Genomic DNA, 17,043 nt, shown 5'->3' on the forward strand with positions numbered 1-17,043 from the left:
TGCTCATAAAGTAAACGCGGAGAGTAAAGACTGCGCAGCGACGTTGAGGTCTTTCAGATCGTTAGATGGCGATGATCGGACCCCCATCGGAGGTTTCAGGGACAGCATTATTTTATTGATTTAGATAGCACCTCCATATACCACAGCGCTGTACAATGGGTCTGCTACCGGACACACCTTGCGTGTGCGTGTATATATATATGTAACACGTGTATAGTATACGCTTCAGTTGTGCTTTAAAGTCATGTGATGGCCGGACTGTCCCAATACCACGACAGCTACAGGGCCCTTTAAAGTTGCCCCTTCCCCTCCCACACAAGCTTTTCAAAGGGAGCACTTTCCTCCCTCTGATTGGCTGATTCATCCACAATTGGCAGCAATAATCATTGGACTGCAGCAGCGAGCATGTGCAGCAGCAGGGCTGCAGCTTGATTCTTTTAAATTGTATTATTTGAAGAACAGGTATTGGTACTCGCAGAGGGCTGGGGTTACTCAGAGTACTTTAATAGGCAGTATACGGGGGGGGGGGGGGGGGGGGCATTAGGGGCTGTAAGCGGTGCCTTTTTGCCCCACACCAGAAGAACCAGACCCCCAGCTGACCACCCTCCGGTAACAAGCCCCACATGGGTGGGGATTCCCCAACCTCCAAGATTTCCAGACCAGCGATTCCTTCTCTACAGCCCCCCAGGGGTGATAGCAGCGCAGGTTTTCACGGCATCCTCACAAACGCTCCAGTAGCCCTTTAATAAGCCGTGGAGGTCCGAGCGAGAGCGGCCGCCGGGAGGTCACAACAAGACCTTTAAAAGCCCCCCCGACCCATCAAACCATAGAAGATTCTGCCAATATATAAATATACAGAACGTATAGATCCAGGGAAAGAAAAAAAGAAACTATGGGTTAAAACTTTATTTTTTTTTATTTTTGGGATTTTAAGTTTTTTTGTAGTTTCTTTTTCTTTTTTTAAATATTTATTCAATAAAAAGTAAAAGTAGTCCATCACTCCGGGGGGCGGATGAGCGATGAGGAGGAAGAGGGGGTAATAGCTGAAAACAAAACTGCCTCGGAACAGCCCGATTTCCTTTTATAAATAAAAAATAAAAACTCGGTTTTATTCCAGTCTCTGTAAAACGATGAGAATCGGGAACCCTCACCCCACAGACCAAACCAAAAAACTAAAAAAAAAGGGGTGTCCGCGAGGGGCCGGTAAAAAAAGGACAAAAATTGCCTCATGCTGCAGGACCCAAAAACCCCAGGAGATGCCCTCCGCGGGGCAGTTAGCTCCACTTTTGCCCAGACGGGGCTTTTGAAGCAGGAGACGCGCACATCGACCCCCCCCCCCCCCAGATGTCTTCCAATTCATTTTAGGAAGTCTGCGCATGCCCGGGGTCTGTGTAGACGGCCTCAGGTGGGTTCCGTGGCTCCGGGCAGGTGCTGGGGGGGTGGATTGGAAATGTGCCGAGGGGTAGATTCACAGTTTGACGCTAAGCTCAGTTACCGGGGGGGTGGTACGGAAGCTGCTGGGACGGATGAGACTGAACTGCAAAACAAGAACGAGCGTCAATAGATTGCAAGAAACAGCCGGCCTCGTACCAAGAGCACAGAGACTGACGGGTATTTTATATATTTATAGAAGTTAACTTCAAACCAAAAATAAAAATAATGACCAGCCAGCATGAGCTAAAACCATCATAGAAATCCAGGACCCGCCGGCAGATCGGCCCCAGCCGGCCCCCCGTCTACTCAGCCAGTTTCTCCTGCTGTAAAGACTCAAACCTTAAATCAGTCGTTGGTCTCGTCTTAGATTCAGGAGCCGTATGTCTATCCCATGCGTGTTTAATCCCCTCACTGTATTACCCTCTACCACTTCTGCTGGGAGGCTGCTCCACTTATCTACCACCCTCTCAGTAAAGTAAAACTTCTTCCATCTCAGCCTCCAAAAGTCTAATTTTAGGTTTATGGCCTCTTGTTACATTTCTCCTTCAAAATAAATTGCAGGATGTTTTAACTACTTTATGTATTTAAATGTTTCTTTCCCATCCCCCTCTCTACCCCAAACTGGATCCATATTGAGATCCATTACTCTTTCCTGATTGTTTATACGGCACGCACATTCTCCTTCCTTTTGCCGCATACCTTGATGATGCTGTATATAGGTGTACGGCGAGGGGTTTGATACTCCTGTTTGCTGAACTCCCGCCTGTGGGGGTCCGCCGTGCGTCTGGGAGGGGTGCAGGAGCATGACCTGCGTAGGATGGGGGCCGCCAGGATGTGAAGGGTGAGGACCACCAGGGTGGGGAGGGGGGGGTGCTCCGGTTATTCCAGACTGTACATGAGCCTGAAGAACAGTCAGAACACGGTAAATATCAGAAAATCGGTATATCCGCAGGAAAGAGTGGCGGGAAGATTAAAATTAAACGCACTGAAGTACCTGAGCCACGTGGGACATGTTGGCGTAGCCGTGCTGGAGCTGCTGGTGGGCATGGATGGCATACACTGCCTGCTGCGGGTACGTGCCTTGCGGGGACTGTGCGGTGGGCCCAGGAGTCATGGACGGCGGAGTGGCCGTTAATGTGGCCGTGTGGTACAAGCTCTGCTGGGGCTGGCCACTAGCCAGGTGTGGAGGTTGCCCGCCTTGGTGCTAGGAAGAAGAGGACGAGAGGGGACTTGATTAGCCGGCTGCATTATAGATACGCTGCCAGATAAACAACGAGCCTACAGCGGTAACGAGATGGCCGATAACCGGGCAGAACCTGAACCACAATCTGGAAGCTGATCAAAAAATGACTGCTGCAGAAAGCAGTAAAACCAAAACATTTTTTTTTGGTTCTGTCTGCATATTAAATATTATTAGTTTGCCTTTTCCCTCGCAGCGAGTCGCGTGGGCCGGTCTCGGACAGCACTCACCTGTACGGGGCTGGGGTTGGCATGCTGGGACTGCTGCTGGTTCTGTGTAGGGGTGCTAGCAGGCTGCGGGTGAAGCTGAGCGGCATGGTGAGAGTATGGCTGATGCACTGTGGCTGCAAGCAAATAATCCCCGTTAGCGTCATTTCCCGCCGCACAGACATGCAACGAACAACCACCATTAACAATGCAGCGCCGGGGAGACTCACCGTACAGCGTCTGCGGCGCAGGCTGATCCGTGGGGGGGTACTGGCTGTTAGAGGAAGACACCAGGGCTTGGTGATTGCCGGATGTGATCATTCGCGGGTTACCCTGGAGCATCTGTGCGAAGACGGGCTGCAAGTAGAAAGCCGATCACAACTTATTCAAAATGGGCAAATGAACGAGGAATAATAAAAACCCACCGCTCCGGCCCAGTGGGGTATTCTGGAATAGACCGACTTGGCAGGTCCCGGGAGCTGCATTTCCTAAACCATATAAACAGGGCCTACCGACAGGAGATGACATCATATTTAAAGTCCAATTCACAGGTTACCTGCGAAGGATAATGTGCCATGGTCTGCATCATGGTTGGCTGCCCCGGAAACTGCTGAGGGCTGTAGATGTAGGGGGAATACGGTGTGGCGGCCACCAGGGGCGGCCCGGCGGCTGCAGCCGCCTGCATCATGGGTGGTGCGGAGTTCTGCTGGTCCGAGCGCTGCGGCGGGAGAGATCCTGCAAAAAGTGGACAAAAAAGGTGAGAAACTCATCACAAGAGACTAATCCCACAGCGAACAAGCCCTACATCAGCTGCGCTAAAAATTACGGATCGCACCACTAAATATAGCTATTTTCGAGAAGCAAGATGTACTTTTGCAAGACTAACAGCAACAAAACCGCTAAGAATATGGAAGTTTCCAGTACGCGGCGCGGACACTTCTCCCCAGAATCGCCTCGTGTGACGGACGTGGCCGGACTCACCTTTCGGTCTGTATTTCCCCTGCTGTCCAGGAACGGAGCCAGAGACGGGGTACGAATACATCTGAGGAGCCTGGCGAAAACAAGACGGGGCAACCGACTGTTAAAAAGGGCAACGTGATGTATGTCACTGAACACCATCACCGATACCCCATAGATAATCCACAGAGCTGCGAGCTACACGCTTTTTTTAAACAAGGCTGTGACGCGCGGTACTCACGTGGAGCTGGGGGATGTAGGAGATGTAAGGACTGTACACCCCGCTCTGCCCGGCAGCCAGCATGGGGATCGTGGTGGCGGAGGAATGGTTCCTTGGTCCAGGAGAGGTTGGCGTGCTAGTCGCTTTATTCTGTTAAAACAAGAAAGAGAAAAATAACTTTACTGCTGTCCATTAACATAAAGGCATAAATATAAAACTAGATCAATTACTAGATACTCCATTTATGCGAGATTCAGGTACCTACCACAGCAAGCAGAGGCTTTGAAGGGTTAAACTCCTTGGCGTTGGGATTAAGGGTAGATTTTTTCACCTGTCTAAAAGGCAGAAAGAAGAAAAAAGAAAATGAGTTAAGAGATCCATTCATATACGCGTATCATCCCGGGGGTATCACAGTTCTATACCCCACGCTCTCTCTTCCGTGGCGCACGTACTCGCACACCGCAGGCTCCTCCTTGCTTTCTGGCAGAGTTTTGCTTGACGGGCTCGGCGATTCGTCTTGCCGCTCGGAGCTCTCGCACACTCGCTCGTCTTTGGCGTCTCCCGCCGGCTCGGTGACTTTCTGAACCATGTTCAGGGGCTCGGCTATCTCGCACGTAGCCAGATCTGCCGGAGTGACTTTACTGTCCAAGGCGTCTCTCTGCCTCCCCGGGAAGCCGTCGGCGGCGGAATCCGGACCGGCGCTTTCCTGGAGCTAGACAGAGAAGAGAAGGCAGTTAACACGACGACATCCACGAGACTCACCGAGCTTCAGGAGACACAACGGGTCCAGAAACTCACCCGGAACTCGGCACCAAACTTGCGCAGCTCATCCAGCTGAATCCTCTTCTGTTCCGTCTGCAGCACTGCAAACAGGGGGACAAAGTTATAGCAAGAACACAAAGAGCTTTAAGTATATCATCCGAGTATAACTCAACTGCTGGACCACTCAATGTATCTTCCAGTTAATGTGCCTGCTGGTAAGCCTTACGGGGAGGAAGGGTAAGGAGCGGAGGCAGCACTCACCTTTACAAGGCTTCACTGTATCAGATGGGGCCGTCGGCTCCGTCGCGCGGCTCGACTCTTTAGTGGCCACAGGAGGCATCTCTTTACCTGAATAACGTGAATTAATCTTTAGAAACAGGGTTGTTGGGCCAGTTTACATCCATATATATTCCTCAAGCATCACGCTAAAGGCAACCTGAATAAGGTAACCGTCTATCCACACAAATACTAGTCATCGGGGAACGGAATAAAGTTGGAGGGAACGGAGTAAAGTTGGAGGGAACGGAGTAAAGTTGGAGGGAACGGAGTAAAGTTGGAGGGAACTGAATAAAGTTGGAGGGAACTCCCCCCCAAAGCCCCCCCCCCCCCGAAAAACACATCCCTGGGAAATATCAACGTCCTTTAAAGACATTGAAAATTCCGGCGTTATAGGGAATCTAATCCTGTTACCAGCTAATGGTGTTAGATTATATTATACCATGGAAGGGTGTCTCAGATTATTCCACCCCACTGATGGAAGGCTATTACATTAATTTCATAGCAGCAAGACCTGTGATGGTGACAAAGTATGTATGTATGTATGTATGGCATATGGATCCCACTGGTCATCCTTGATGTACAAGGTGACGTCTTTTGGTGAACTGCATATTTTGGCCCAGAGCTTCCCAGCCACCAACATAAAGAGACTTGTACAGCACAGGGTTAAGATGGCTTTAGCCATTGTTGCTGGAATTGTAAAATCGCTCTTCAGCACATACTCGAGAAAACAGAAATGAACAGGCTGCCAGGTAATATATTTTCTAATCATTACTGGCTTTTAAATAAAATAAAAATCAATCTGGGTAAATCTGGAAAGGCTCAGGACATTGGGTCGCGCGTGAGACTGGCTTCTTCAGTACCCGGCTAGCGTAATAATGTTTTTATAAAGATAGCCTGGCTCCAAACCCCCTTCCCAGGCTGCCCTATCCTCTACTGCTAGCAAAAAGGCCTGGCAGTGGAAAAGCATCAGCAGGATAATGGAAAACACTTTATTGGTATAAATACAGACAAAAAAATATATATAAACATCTCTATTAGTCAATTGACAGGGGTTCCAGTGCAAAAAGTACAGCATTTAACTGTAAATGACCCATTAGCTAATAACACCCAATAAACCGTAAAGTGCATCATCTGTACGAATACTAGTGAAAGGGGCTCGTGATTCCATCTCACTCGCTTCACTCACTAACTCGTTACACCAACAAGACTTTCACAACCGAAAGCGCCAAGGTCAAGATTTTCATGGTTAAAAAAACCGACGAGCCTGCGGCTTCAAACAAGACTTCTTCTCACCTTCCCCGGGTAAGGTTGGGGTCACGCTCTTGGGAGAGGGAGGTTTGGCGGACACGCTGGGCTCTGCCGGTGGCCGAGAGTCAGGAGTGAAAGCCGGAGAGGACGCCGCCACGGCATTCTCCAAGGAAGCGACGGAAGAGGTGGATTTTGGAGAGAGAGGCGAGTAGACACGAGAGGCAGCTGTACCACAGGAGGAAGATAAATAAATAGGGGAAAGCAAGCGTGGCTGCTCACCGAGGTCCACTGAACAGCACTGGGACAAACAGCCTCACATTCCCTGAATACACATATTTTCTATAAATTGCATGTCTTCAACCAGCAAGTAACTCACCTGATGGGGAAGTGGACACCTCTCCAGGGCGGCTGGACGGAGAAGACATAGGCTTTGAGGATCTTATTGGCCTCTGAGTTTTGGGAGACATCCGTGAGGGCCCTGAAAATAAACACATTTAAAGTTCACAGTCTGATTTGGGGATCAGTCAGGTGAGCGGACACTCTAATCTTACACACAAGTGTGCGCCGAAGGATTTCGTTATCTGAGAGTAATACATTGTCTCCGAGTTTAGAAAGCTTTGTCTTACCCCCATTGATGCCTCTCTGCTCCGACACCGGACTGGAGCTGGTATCTGGATAATGCTGAGAAGGTCCACGTGGAGTAATGGATCCCATTCCTGGTCGCCCTCCCCGTGTGGAGCCACTTCTCATTCCACCTCGTGTGCCTTCCCGGACACGTTGAGGAAGGGGAACGTACTTCCCGTCTCTGAAACAGAAGCACCAGTTTACTCAGAGATTATTCCAGGAACAATGTGCCGATAACAGACGGTGCAAAGATATTAACAGCCCATAACACCATGACGCGGCGTTAGACTGGGGAACAGACTCATCGTTCGATACGTGTAACGTGTGTGGGGAGACAGTGTAGACAGAGAACTGGTGTACAACGCATCACTAAAAGGAGGGCACCGGTTGGCGGACTGACCTGGAGCCCAGACTAGGACTGTCGCGGTCAGAGTTTGGCCGTATGACAGCGCTGTGCTTCTCCTCCTCCGTCTTGCAGTCATCGTTTTCTATGGCAATCCGCTGCCGGTACTGAGGACTGGACTCGATTTCTCTGGCTAGCTGGGTCGCCCGTGCTTCCCGCTGCCGGTACTCGTCAGTGTTATCTTTTTCTAGAGGGACCCTGTCAAAAAGAAGAAAATGAACAGGAGATCATGAAACCCCTTCGTAACAAGAAAAAAAAAAACAAGGCAGAAAGGAGGAGACAAACACGATACCATCTCCATTAAAAGCCTACTTGGCCAAACTCACGTGTAAGAAGACAGGCTGCTGTCATAGGTGGTCTTCACACCATAATTATCTTCGTTGAATTTGAACATATCATTTGGATCCCAGCCATTGGACTGTAATGCAAAGAAAGTTGTTTTTATTTTTTTTTTTTTTTTAAGAAAAGGAACCAAATGCTTCCACCAGACCAAGCAGGAGGCTGCATATCCTCCGAGAACACGGAGCTGCACGTACCATGTCCGAGTCCAGGTCATAATCATCAGTGTTTTCCCCGCCGTCCCAGCGCATAAGAACCTTTTCTTTGTGTTCTCCGTTCACTTTGGAGCTCGTGGCAATGGCGGAATCAGTAAATTTATCTAAAGACGGGACAGGAGAAGAACCAGTCACATCCAACCTGCAGGGCACCGAAGCCTGTGCGCAAACAGGTTACTCTTATTTTAACAGGCGACATAACGGGACATCAGAGAAGCGGCTTTTACACGGAAGACGCAAAGCCCTCCTGCCAGAGACCCCCCGGCGCGAAGGAGAAGGCGCTACACGCAATCTCTCACATACCTTTCGTAGCATAGTTGAAATCTACATTGCGGAAGTGAACGAGCGTGACGTCTGTGTGTTTGAAAATCATGGTGTCCACGATGTCCTCTCGTTTCGGACCCACGACCTGGTCGTTTGTCTTCTTGTGTACGGCATCAACAGCCAGTTCAAACTGTGAGATAACACGTCGTATTATATTCCTAGGTTAGCTACACCGCCTCCACAAACCAGCAGCCATCTAATGCATGTTAACTACGTGAGGAACAATCCATGCCATCAAAGCGGTTGTTTTTTTGTACTCCGTCACCATAAAAAAAAAAAAAAAAGGGAGAAACTTACCTTGGAACTTAAGGTTTTGAAAATCCCCTGATAAACGCCACCATTTTTCACCTTCACGTCACACGTGGAGCCCTTTAACAAAAAACCAAAACCCTTTTATGCAGCCGAGCTGATACCGCTCGCATCTTCATCGTTAGCATTCAGAAAGTTGCTGGACCTGAATAAATGTAAATCTGTACAGCCAAGGAGCCGAAAACCCCCCAAATAGAAACCTCATTCCACGGGCAGAAGGCGCATCCAGAAGCCATCGCTTCCCATCACCAGACCGGGAAGTGGACGACGCCATCCCAAAAAGGTTTTAGGAAGTTTTTTTCCTTGTGCAAAAGGAGACTCTCCATACCTTCGTACATTAGCCTGGAAGGACTTGCGCAGCACATTTAGGGGGGAGGGTCAGTAATAAAAGTCCATTTATGATTTTCTAGGCTTCGGAAACCGCTTGGCGATCGGAAAGAGTGAAGGATCAAGAGTCACAGCTTCATACTCACCACAACAGCAGTTAAAAAATGCAGCATGCGGGAATTGTTATAAACTCCTTCGAACACCTTGAAGAAAAAAAACCATAAAAAATACACGTTAATTTCATCGATTAGACCTAAACTGCAATAACAGGCAGTATGAAGATGAACCACCAAGAGCTGTTATTTTGATGAGATAGTTAGTATCACATGAATTAATGTTCGCATTCCGCTGCTTCCGGATCAATTAATCTGAGGGCAGCTGCAGCCGGGGGCAAAACCCAATTACTGCCCTTCCCGCTCGGCCCAATACAATCATCACAGTGGGACAGGCGCCGGATGACTTACCGGAGGCTGGAGTCCTTTCACGATGCTTCGGCCCCTAAAACAAAGACAGAGAATGAACATTAATGAGACGAGGCACCACGCTAGCTTTCCACGTACGCGAGTCGGGCTCATACGGACAGGTTCCGTGCATGCTCTTGTCATGATATGTTATGTATTACAAGCCGCATATAACTATGTAACTGGTACGGTCTATCCTCGATGTCGCTTTACATCATGAAAACCCAACCCCAGCGAGCTTCTGCTGTAGAAAGCCTGGCTGGTCCGCTCACCCACCAGGCATTACACAGGGCCAGATCAGCACCGGCTCACTGCTGGTAAAACCAGTCGGTGTTGCTCTTTCATGATGAATAGCGAGGCTCTCGATTTAGTGAATAGACCCGCTCATGTACATCAGCGGTTCTGCTCTAAGTGGATCAAGCGCAGCGCTACGAGAACTTAGGCATGAAAGTTAGAGGCGAGCCGGCTCGGGCTCCCCACGGCTGGAATTTCTGTCGCCGGTATAAGAATCAATGAAGGAAAAAATAAATGTAAGGACCTGAACCATACAATGGGTGGGGGGCATGAGAAAGTATACAGTGAGGGTATTAAACATGCATGGGATAGGCATACTGCTCCTGAATCTAAGACAAGCCGGGGGCCGGCGGGTTCTGAGTTTCTATGTTATACATAAAGTACAGCAGCTGCTTTGGGTTTATAAAGCGGTTGTTACAATAAAAAGCATTCTTATGGAGTACTAAAGGATAGCTGGGCCGCGTTACCACGACAACCCCTCCGACACACACGTCTACAACCCCATTAGACGGGCATCACCCCAGGAACCCCACTGGCCCTGCAAGAAAACCCCCACACGCGGGAAGCCTCTGCATCCCATAAACACGACACGTCCACGTTAGAACAAGCGGCCGTAATCTAACAGAGGGTCAGAGACTTAGACGAAACGGAAGTTTTACTTAACAGAGAGAAGTTGAAAAGTGGGATAGCTCCCCAGCAGAAATGGTAGAGAATAACCAGCATGGGAACGTAAACATGCATGGGATAGACATAAGGCTGCTGAGACGAGCCCAACGACTTAGGTTTGAGTCTTATTAGAAACAGGCTACTAGACGGGGGCCGAATGGGCCGGCAAGTTCTATGTGAACGGTATAAACATTGACCAAAATAAAACGTACAGATATATCTATAGTGAAGCCACTTGAGGCCCCATGAAACACCTCACAGGGCATCAGGGTGATTCCATCCCAGTATGACCAGTAAGGCTGGCCCTACGGCGCTGGTTTAAATGCCTGGGTCCCCCACTTGGAGACAAAGGTTTGACAAGTATGTGTATGTCACACACCCCAATAACCCCAGCATCTCTAACCAGGAAGGAGCTGGCAGCCTATACGCGGCAGCCCCGCCCACATCACCGGGAGGCTCGTGTAGCTGCACAGAGCGCATGCGTACAGCCGGTAACGGGAAAGCCCGGGGGATAAGGGGGAAGCCAAAGGAAAGCACCTCACGTGACCGTAGACATAGGACTACTCCCCTACCGGAACCCTTGATTGGCTAGTACACCGTCAATCAACCCGCGGGATGCAACCGGCTCTCCAACCTCCTCCTCCCATTCCCGTAGCCCAGGCCACACAGACTCTCACCTGCCGGCTCCGCCTCGCTCCTGGCCCCGGCTTCCAGCAGAAGGGAGGCTACCGTTGGGGCTCCCAGGGGAGCCGTTTCCGGGCACTGCCATGACTGCTGGTTTGCGGCTTGACGGTGCCGGTTGTTGCTGCTTCAGCATGTCCCGAGGGAAACTCCAAGACCCTGGACCGGACGAGCAGCCGGACACGGTTCGGGTCCCTCCGGGGGGGGAGGGGCAAGGGTTGCAGGCGAAGTCACAGAGGCAAAGTAGCGGCTCTGCGGGCTAATAATGGAGGAAAAGCGGCGCGCGCTCCGTCCCTCTCTAACCGCTGCCGCGAGACACTGCGCGTGGCCAGGCAAGGGGACGAAAGGAGCCAATAGGAGGAGCCGACGATAACAGGTGGGACCAGCGCGGCCCAATGAGCGAAGACGGGACTGCCGCTGGCCAATGAGCTGATGCGGGATCGCGGGCGACCAATCAACGGAGTGGGAAGAGGCTCGTGCGCTTCTGCCGCTGACCCTTCGTCTAGTCGAGTCTACCTTGGGCGCGCGATACAGAGGAGGGTGGGGTCACAGCCCGCAGAAACAAAACGACCAATAGACTGCGCCTCAAGCGAAGGAGCGCGCATTGAAGCCTGCCAATCAAAGCGCTACCGTATGAGGAAGGGGCGGGGACTCTGCTGCGTGTGCACGAGCCCCTACCTGGCAGAGGGCGCACATTATATGCGCGTGTATGCTACGCGCTGGCGGTGTGTGCCGCTATGTCAGGGCTCATCGGAGATAACATGGCCTCCTGTGCTGATACTACCCGTTATGCGTCATTTTATTCTGCTCGCTTCAACTCTTCCACTCCGCTCTCTTTCTGCAAATACGTGACGTCACGGCCGCCATGCCAGCCTGGCGCAATCCCGCCTACGTTTGGGATCACTCCGCGTTTCACACAAACCAGTATCCTTCCGCTCTGAGGCTAATGAGTCCCCTGCGCTTGCAGCCAGCCCTTAATCTATCGCAGTGCTTTCTGTATTCCGGGGAAAAAAACGGGAATTAAATGAAAAGATTCGGTGTAATGATATTTGTAGACAAACTTGCTTCATCAAAATGCAGATAATTTACACCCAAAACCCTTAATGACATCACTACAGTGCATCACATTACCTTGTCGTGCTGTGAGCTGATGTCATGGCGTAGCACTGGTCACCGTGGCCTGCAGTGACGTAATGTTCCTTCTGTTACTAATAATGTAAATAATGTATAGATTCCTTTTTTTTTCTTTTCCTAGGGGTCAGGGCAGCATTCACCCTTGAGATGAAGGCTGGTTTGGGCCGGTTTTGGAAGGATGACCGGATCCAGCCCGGAGCGGGCCAATGGAAGGGGCGTGAAGCGGGATCCGGTTTGTTGACCTTGAAATATCGAAAACCGAGACGTTCTTGGAGGAAAATAAATCTTGTGTCTCAGCTGACCTCGCACACCAGCGACCAATCGGATCCCAGGTCAACGAGACGCGGCCGTATCGGTCCAGAATGTATTCTCACGGCAGAACCCAACTGGGTGACGGTGGCCGGAATGTACGTCGCTGTACAGTTTTGTGAGCCTAAAAGATTGTAAGCTCACAAGACCAGGTCGCTCTTCTCCTTCTGTACCAGCCCCAACATGCTCACATTATTCATCTTAATGCTACTATCAACCCCCCCCCCCCACTTACTGTAACAGCACCACGGCATGTGCTGGCGCTGTTTAAATAAAAAGTCATAATGTGTGTAAATTGCAGGTTAATTAACCATTCGACTACCAGTCCGTGTTCACCCTATTTTTATTCTCTAGTTATTTTAAAAAGAAATGGTCACAGGAGGCTAAATGGAGCCGTCGTGGAAAGAAAGGCCTCGGAGGCTGTAGGTCTCTTCGGGAATATCGCGCCCACAATGTTGTCTTGGATGCAGGGAGGGATCCCCGATTTATAAGCGCTCTCTCTCCAGTTCATACTCGCCTCTGATGTCACATTCTATGGAAATCATCATCTGTACGGGAAAACGCGTTTAAATAAAGAGATCAAAGGAATTTGAAAAAACTTTCTTTTCAGATGCAGCGAGATCGGTCCCTTTCCCGGAATCTACCGGCTTCACCTACTAGATACAGCCGCACCCTCATCTGAGACGCCAAGTTCTGTCCGCCCAGCATGTCTTCTGATGGGTAGAGACCCAGAACCTGCCGGCAGATCGGCCCCCGTCTAGACTTCCCGTTTCTCCTGCTGTAATGACTCAAATCAGTCGTTGGTCTCGTCTTGGATTCAGGAGCCGTATGTCTATCCCATGCATGTTTAATCCCCTCACTGTATTACCCTCTACCACCTCTGCTGGTAGACGGCTCCATTCATCAACCGACCTCTAAGGAAAATAAAACTTCTTTACATCCTATCTAAGCCTCTATGTGGGTAAATGTTTCTATCCCATCCTTTCTCTCTCTCTTCTTTCCTCCAAGCTTTATGATTGGCTCCAGCAGGATAATCCTTTTCAGACTTTGATCAAAGTCAGTTATGAGACTTCTTGTCCAGAACCACCGACTGATCTACGAGATTCCAAGCGAACAAACGGGTTTACATTTTCCTCAGGAATATCAAGCATCTAAAGTACTCAGAATCCACATAGAAACATTTAAATACATAAAGTACAGGAGGGAATATATTTCAAAGGAGGAGAAACGTTACAACAAGAGGCCGGAAACTAACACTAGAGGGTCAGAGGCCGAGATGGAATGGAAGAAAGTTTTACTTTATTGAGAGGGTGGTAGATAAGTGGAACATCCTCCCAGCAGAAGTGGTAGAGGGTATTAAACATGCATGGAATAGACATACGGCTCCTGAATCTAAGACGAGACCAACGACTGATTAAGGTTTTAATGAGGTTTGAAGCGCATGAAGTGGAGATGTTGTTACATTGAGTCGTCACTCACTATTGTCTTCGTCCTCAGGCTTTGATGTAATTCACACATCTTTCATAGCGCGCGGTACAAAATCACGTGACCTGTGCCCTTTAAAAGCAACAGCTCTGATCTGACTTTACGACTTCGCTTCTTCAGAGGCTTATGACAAAGGTCAATGCGTGGCTCGGCGACTGATAAACTCACTGGAGGTCATGCAACTGTTGTGGATTGGACCGTTCCATAGGTTGCTATGGCGATAAGACCATTTTTTTTACATTATTTTAGCTCCAGAATCACTTTTTACAGAAGCTCCTGCTAGTATGATTAGCTTCCTGGCTACACCGGTGCTTTATTTAAAGCCTAGGTTCTAGGTAAGACCTCTCTAGGACAGAGAAGGTGTCCTGGGGAGCTCTTCCATGGGTTGTTGATAACAATCGCGTGGAAGACCACTGGCATCATACCAGCGGTGGTCTCGATGGAGGGCACTGCTCATTACAGGTATCTAATGAGCCCTTCCTATCGGTGTTATTCAGACACAAGAAATGGATTTACGCGAAACGGGAGAACGCTCCGCCATCACGCAGGCTTAGTCACAGTTAACAGAGATGCTTGGTACAAAAGTATTATACTTATTCACATAGCTTTATATAAGCTATACTAGGGCTGTGGGGGCCATCTGTGTTCAAGCAGGCATAAGAAAGACTGCCTTTAAGTAATACATGAGGAGTCAGGGAAGCTGCGTGTGCACAGGTGAGATTACTGCCCCTCCCAGGGCATGCTGGGCGCACCAAACACAGAATGGAGGAGTAGCACGGCTGCCAGAAACGCTCTGCGTGCCACCACCTGCGGCTCTATGGTACGTGCGGCGCTCTGGCCTTGTTTACATGCTACCTCGCTGGTGCTCGTGGTGACGTCACGCAGACCGCGCAGGCGCCTCACTGTCGAGGCCGCAGCCCCAGAAACGCGACTGAAACGAGTTGGTCAACAAGAGGGACCCGGAGCCCGTGACCGAGGGGCTACAGAGAACCCCAGACAGGGCGGGTCCTACCTAGGGGCCAGGGTGCGGCCACACATCGGGGGAGCAGCCAAACGGGGAGAACCGTGGCTCTTGAGACCCCGTAGGGGCCCCTCACTCACCGAAGGGGTGCAGTATACACTGTACGGTTGACCGTCTGGGGCCTCCGTGACAGAGATTCCCACTAACCCAGAGAGGTCCTGCTAGACAGCAATTTAAAGGCTCTAATCCCAGGGGCCCCTAGTAAGGGACACCGTAGGATCCTGTGGGGCCACATCCTAGCTTTTAATGAGGGATTCAGAGGACTGAACGCCTAAGTAGCCCCTGAAACAGGCATTTAATGCAATAGATCCTTGACCTCAGGTGTCTGGTAATATTAAGACCCCGCCTGGCCTAGATCAAAGTCCACGGGGCAATAAACCAGTCTGTGAGGGGTCCCACAGGAAGGCTGGGGCCACAACCCAGAAGGATTACCCACAGCCAGGGGCCGTATCCTGGGGGCCCTGCGCAGAGAGTGCCCGGGACAGGATGGGGAGAAGCCAAGGGGATCCAGAGAGGTAAACATTTCATGGCTGCCCGCTTGTTTACTCTGTTTTTTACAAGTTGTTTCTGTTACATATTGATCAGTAATATTTTATTATATTTATCATTATTGCAGCTAATGTGTCATCGCAGACAGTTTTTCCCTAAAAATATTTTTTTTTCTATAATAATTATATACCATTTCTGTCCTGTCTAGATGGCGCTCTATAAATCAATAAATAATAACAAATATATATATTACACACACGGTAGGTGTGTATTGATTATATAATATTACATAAACGGCTATTTGTGACTTTTATCGGTCATTTTATTTTTAGCAGGTGGCGGTCGCACAGTTCACCATCAGATATACAATATGAGTTCAGGGTGTGGGTTATATTTTGGGGTCCCTCTGCCGGGGGGCTGCCTGTCGACTCGGCAAATAATTCTTAGTAAACCCGCAAGAATAGAGATGGACACGATGTAAGATTATCCGGTGACTCACGCCGCGGACTCCGCCTCTCAGTGGTTAAAAGGGGCGGAGATCTCGGTGTACACATCAGATTGCATGCCTGCTTTGACACAGGTAGAGTGATCACCAAGATGTGTATAATCTGGGCTGCATTGGGTGGTCTTTCTATATAAGTGGAACAGCCTCCCAGCAGAGGTGGTAGAGGGTAATACAGTGAGGGTATTAAACATGCGCGGGATAGACATACGGCTCCTGAATCTAAGACGAGACCGACGACTGATTAAGGTTTGAGTCGTTACAGCAGGAGAAACGGGCGAGTAGACGGGGGCCGGATGGGGCCGATCTGCCGGCGGGTTCTCTGTTTCTAGTAAGTTGGGCTGAAGTCATGCAGGCGGCTTGTAGGTTTCCTGAAAAATAAAAATCACGAGCCTCCTCTTTTCTCTGTGTTATTAAGGATCGTACCGGATACATTGTATCTCTCGCTTTGCCACATTTTCGTTTTGTGCCGGGAGGTTACAGTGTAACGCGAACTTGCTACACAATATTATTTTTCATTCCTTGTGAGATTATTATAATAATAATCTCCCAAGGAATGAAAAATAATCAATCTAGAAAACACCTTAAGTGAAAATATAAAAAAATAAATTGCAATCGAAATTCAACATTCAAGTAAGGAGTTTAATTAGAAATAAAGAGCGAGACCTTCGGAGATAACATAGCAGTAAATAAAATTCAAACGGCTTCTAACGATACACACAGTACAGTCAGGCACATCGGTGTCTATTTACTAACGTATATCGGAGATATCACAGGGGGTTAAATGTCTCGCTGTCCTCTGTATGTGTTAAATATTTGAAGAGCCGATGGAAATATCCACCGGGTTTATTGAAATGTTGTAAATTGAAAATAATATAAATATATATAGTGTATGTGTGTGTGTATATGTGTATATATATATATATATATATATATATATATATATATATGTGTATTGTAAGCTTGCGAGCCTATCTAACGTATCTGTTCTTCTCATGCTGTCACGTCTGGTTTTGTTGGAACCTGTAGAATGTGGGGTCTGTAAGAGGCGCTATAGAAGAAATAATCTATATATTCCCCCTTCTATACAGCAGCTGATCCAGCCGGCACCCCC

At 49.2% G+C, this 17,043-nt stretch overlaps 1 protein-coding gene across 1 annotated transcript; it reads right to left on the reverse strand.

The window, feature by feature from the left end:
* Positions 1-1,487: 1,487 nt before the first annotated feature.
* LOC149285715 (ataxin-2-like protein) lies at positions 1,488-11,125 on the reverse strand. Its single transcript, XM_089494810.1, has 23 exons — positions 10,986-11,125; positions 9,352-9,385; positions 9,034-9,090; positions 8,549-8,620; positions 8,231-8,381; positions 7,910-8,031; positions 7,700-7,791; positions 7,371-7,571; positions 6,973-7,151; positions 6,723-6,824; positions 6,392-6,571; positions 5,081-5,167; positions 4,856-4,920; positions 4,480-4,769; positions 4,323-4,392; positions 4,079-4,207; positions 3,862-3,958; positions 3,437-3,615; positions 3,111-3,237; positions 2,905-3,017; positions 2,429-2,638; positions 2,134-2,335; positions 1,488-1,537 (listed from the first exon to the last, which is right to left on the reverse strand). Exons 1-23 carry the CDS (start codon positions 11,123-11,125, stop codon positions 1,488-1,490), a joined length of 2,949 nt encoding a protein of 982 aa, XP_089350936.1.
* Positions 11,126-17,043: the final 5,918 nt, after the last annotated feature.

This window comes from Sceloporus occidentalis, unplaced genomic scaffold (assembly GCF_023333645.1).
Source record: "Sceloporus occidentalis isolate IW3139 unplaced genomic scaffold, rSceOcc1.0.p SCAF_76, whole genome shotgun sequence".
NCBI lineage: Eukaryota > Metazoa > Chordata > Lepidosauria > Squamata > Phrynosomatidae > Sceloporus > Sceloporus occidentalis.